The sequence below is a fragment of the Mytilus trossulus genome, chromosome 13, assembly GCF_036588685.1.
Source record: "Mytilus trossulus isolate FHL-02 chromosome 13, PNRI_Mtr1.1.1.hap1, whole genome shotgun sequence".
NCBI classification, from domain to species: Eukaryota; Metazoa; Mollusca; class Bivalvia; order Mytilida; family Mytilidae; genus Mytilus; species Mytilus trossulus.
The window spans coordinates 47,529,105-47,533,082 of NC_086385.1; the positions used below are offsets into that span (position 1 = coordinate 47,529,105).

The 3,978-nt window shown below is 30.0% G+C and overlaps 1 protein-coding gene across 1 annotated transcript; it reads right to left on the minus strand.

Annotated features, from left to right (window-relative positions):
* Positions 1–218: 218 nt before the first annotated feature.
* On the minus strand, positions 219–3,978 carry LOC134693966 (peroxisomal membrane protein PEX13-like). The gene is made up of 4 exons (XM_063554945.1): positions 3,915–3,978; positions 1,909–2,372; positions 1,066–1,137; positions 219–432 (listed from the first exon to the last, which is right to left on the minus strand). The coding sequence occupies exons 2-3, from the start codon at positions 2,369–2,371 to the stop codon at positions 1,085–1,087; spliced, it is 516 nt and encodes a 171-aa protein (XP_063411015.1). The 5' UTR covers position 2,372; positions 3,915–3,978; the 3' UTR covers positions 219–432; positions 1,066–1,084.

A 3,978-nucleotide genomic window follows, 5' to 3' on the forward strand; every position in this document is an offset into this window, starting at 1 on the left:
AAAGAGAATGATCGCGGGATCAATTGACGAAATTAAATATAAATAACGTTACTACAGACTTTTGTAAAATATAAGTTAGCTCACTTCTACACATAAATCTAAAAACGGGTGTAAAAAGGCCAATCAAAGTTTTGTGCCAACGCTGTTTATTTTTCAGACGACAAGAAGTTTTAGAAATTGAAACAGTTTGTTGGATCGTTATGATAAACAATGTGCACTATTGTTTACAATTTTTAATAACAAATATAAATTAACAATCAATAGATTACAATGAAATCTTTTCTCACTACAATCAACAGATTACAATGCAATCTTTTCACATTCATTCAGCATTGTGGAATTGTCGTGTTAGCTTTATCACACTGTTCCATTCACTGCATTCACACGATTATTCAGGTATTGTCTCTTCTCTCTAAAATATGGTTTGAAATTCTGAAATGATAATTTAAAAGTTACAAAAAAGATAAGAAGACTTTCTATTTTCTAATGTTATGCAGGCTGTAGACATCGGCCACTTATTTGGCACACGTTTTACTTTCTTGAATGAATCTGATCCTAAAGATCATGAAACGGTACAAAAACCGAATCACATGTGTTCTTGCTCTCTTAAATAATTTAACAGTAAAATATTAGGCTTTGATTGGATCGAACTTTAAAAGACATACGTGTATTGACCTCTATTAATATGACTTTTCATATTTTTTATTGGAATGTCACGGTAATTTGTGTCGAAAAAACGCGCATCAACCGTACTAAATTTAAACTTTGGCATATCTCATTCCATAGAACTTATGACATCCTTTTTAGATCACATTTCAAAGTGTGTGTCTTTATCATTCATCTGCAGGATCTATGCTTATGTGTATGTGTAAAAAAAAATATTCTTCTGTATTAATCGTCAACAGGAATATGGCCATTCCAGGTATCAAGGGAACCAAAAACAAAGTTAAGGAAAATATCCGAGGTTGTGATACAAAAAAGCGAAAATAATTGTTTCATTATAAGCTTTCTTGTATTTTTTTCATTGCTGATGAATGTATATATTGAGAAGTAGAATACACTTACCATAATAATGTTAAACTGTTTAATTGTTGTTGTTGTTATTGAACAAGAATGGTACCAATAAAAGGAGTGGAACTGAAATGAATAATTGACAATACAATATACGTTAATAAGACAGCAAACTCATAACACAGAGAATTTGCAAATAGATTTATGTTTATAATACGGAGTTTAGTATGACGTCCATTATCACTGTAATATTATGCATATTTTAGGGGCCAGCTGAAGGACACCTACGGGTGCGGGAATTCTCGCTACATTGAAGACCCATTGGTTGCCTTCGGCTGTAGTTTGCTCTATGGTCGGGTGGTTGTCGCTTTGACATATTCACCATTTCCTTTCTCAATTTTATTATACAGGTCAGCATAATTATTGTATACGTTGATATTTTAAGTACAATCAGAAAGAATAGACCTACATGGTTAATATTACTTTTCAAATACATTGGCGCTTCTTTGTCTCAATCTAAAACAGGGAAGCTTTTTTATATAATACTTATATGCTGCAAATTATAAAGCGAAATTTGATTGGTTGGTTAAAAACTGTATTCCTATAGTTCAACGTTTCTAATTGCCTAGTATTACATACAAATATTATAATGAAAAATTTCAAAATATATTAAAAGTGATTCTTTGAATTTTCAAACAATTTGAATTTCATTTCTTTATATAAATAAAGGAAGATATTATTTTAAAATTGCCAAAGAGATAACTCTGGATTAGAGACCAACTTTTATAAAATTTAACAACAATTTTGAAACTCAACTGCATTAGCGTATACGGGTATATGCATATGTATTTTTGTTTTGTTTTATTGATTGACACGAAAAGATAGAAATCAACTTACGGATTGACGATAATCCATCACCACCAATACCACCTCCGAGACCGCCACCGATACCACCTCCGATTCCGCCTCCCATCAAAGTAGAAGGAGCAATAATTGGAATTGGTTGGGGTAAATAATGGATTGTTTCGTCTACGTAACCCCCCTTTTTGCCATATCCGTGGTGACCTTCATTTCCGTAACCAGAATAGCCCTTTCCATAGCCGGAGTAACCTCCTAAGTGTCCACCATTTCCGTAGCTACTTCCGTATCCGCTATTTCCGTAGCTACTTCCGTATCCGCTATTTCCGTAGCTACTGTATCCACTGCTGCCGTAGCTTTGATCGTATCCACCATTTCCGTAGCTTTGGCCGTATCCTCCTCCGATTCCACCGTAACTTCCGCTATAATAATCGTCGGCAAGAATTCCCTTCATGCCACAAAGGCAAACCAAGATGGCGACAGTGGAGATGACAATTTTCATTCTATTGAGAATTAAAAAAAAAATACTTAACTACGTATTTTGGATTTTTAATTCTATTTTAATCAGCAGTGGAAAGTATATGGAGCTTAACTAAAAAATAGCATTTTTTTTGATAATATATCATCTTTTACTTGTGCAAATAAGGTTCAAATTAGTAATGAAATCAGACAGTGAACTATGTTTTCAACAGTTTTTCAATCTTTGCTATACAATATAATAAAAGTGTTATTGCATGAATGTAGGTGAGTATTGTCTTCCGTAGAAAATATATATATATTACAACTGCAAGCTTCTGCAATATAAAAATATACTATGGAAAATTTACTATTTAGCAAATGAATGACGTGTTGATAATGAAAATAATTTGCTTGATAACATTTTATATTTCTACATTGAATTGGTCCACCTAGATTTTTGTAACTCGAGATATATATATATATATATATTTCATCAACAATAAAAACTGATTATAAAAATTAAACCTTTTTCGAGGATTATTCAATGTAAAGGGTAAACAGGTAATTTTATGGTTCTATAAATTCGAAATAAATAATAGCCATTCTTTAAAAAAACAAATCATTATTTAGTTAAAAAAATAGATATGTTCAAATAATCTGTTGTAAATACAAATTAAATGCCCTTCGGGAAAAATAATAGACGACTTTATTTTTTATATATGTAGTTTGTCCACAAGAAAAGACGAAAATAACATGGTTTTATTCTAATTATATTTTAACCTAAATAATACTTTTGTAATAATCTAAATTGGTTTTGATAATTCAAAAAGTACATTTATTTTAACTGATAAACGATATTATTTAGTATTACAAAAATATTATTATTTTGTATATTTTAACTCATTTGATTCGTTCAGGGATAGTCACATGTTAAACAATATTTTCGAAGATATTTTTTAGAATATCTAATAACCGATATACTTTGTGACGACATGGAATGAATGAAAGGATACTCAGTGTTGACCTTTTAAAACAAATGATATTTGTGATCGAATATTTGACGAAAAAAAATTTCTTTAAATACATAAGATGCCAAACAAACAAAAAAGTAAATGAAATAACATCTAATATTTTGTTATTGTCAAGGAGAAAATACAATATCTATAAAATTTCAACAAAATCAAATTACGATTTGTATACAAATATGGTCGGAAATTGATGATATAACAAATTTAGCCTTTGTATGATGTCAATACAGGATATCTTGACCCAAAGAAGTATATCGACCTCGGACTTCGTCCTCAGTCAATATACTTCTTTCAGGTAAATAAATCCTTGTATCGACCTCATACAAAGGCTATATTTGTATTATATTAAAATACCGAATAATAATTATGAGTATATCTGTTTTATATTAAAAAGATTGGACATAAAAAAAAAATCGGAACTAGTATAATAGTATTTCATTAGGTTTTATCTTTGTTTCTTACCATTAATATAAGATGTATAATGAACCATAAAACGTTGAAATATAAATAAATATTCAATAAAGATTCGTTCTCACGAAAGTATACAAATAAGTTTACCTGACTTCTCTGTGTTTCAAAAGATAAGTAATTCCAAGTAAGCCTGACAATCATTTTATACTAG

Excerpts from the sequence above, each read along its gene's own strand:
- LOC134693966 (XM_063554945.1), bottom strand. The coding sequence starts at position 2,371 with ATGAAAATTGTCATCTCCACTGTCGCCATCTTGGTTTGCCTTTGTGGC. Across the intron at positions 1,138-1,908 it reads TGATGGATTATCGTCAATCC|TTCCACTCCTTTTATTGGTA; the intron begins GTAAGTTGATTT and ends TATTCATTTCAG.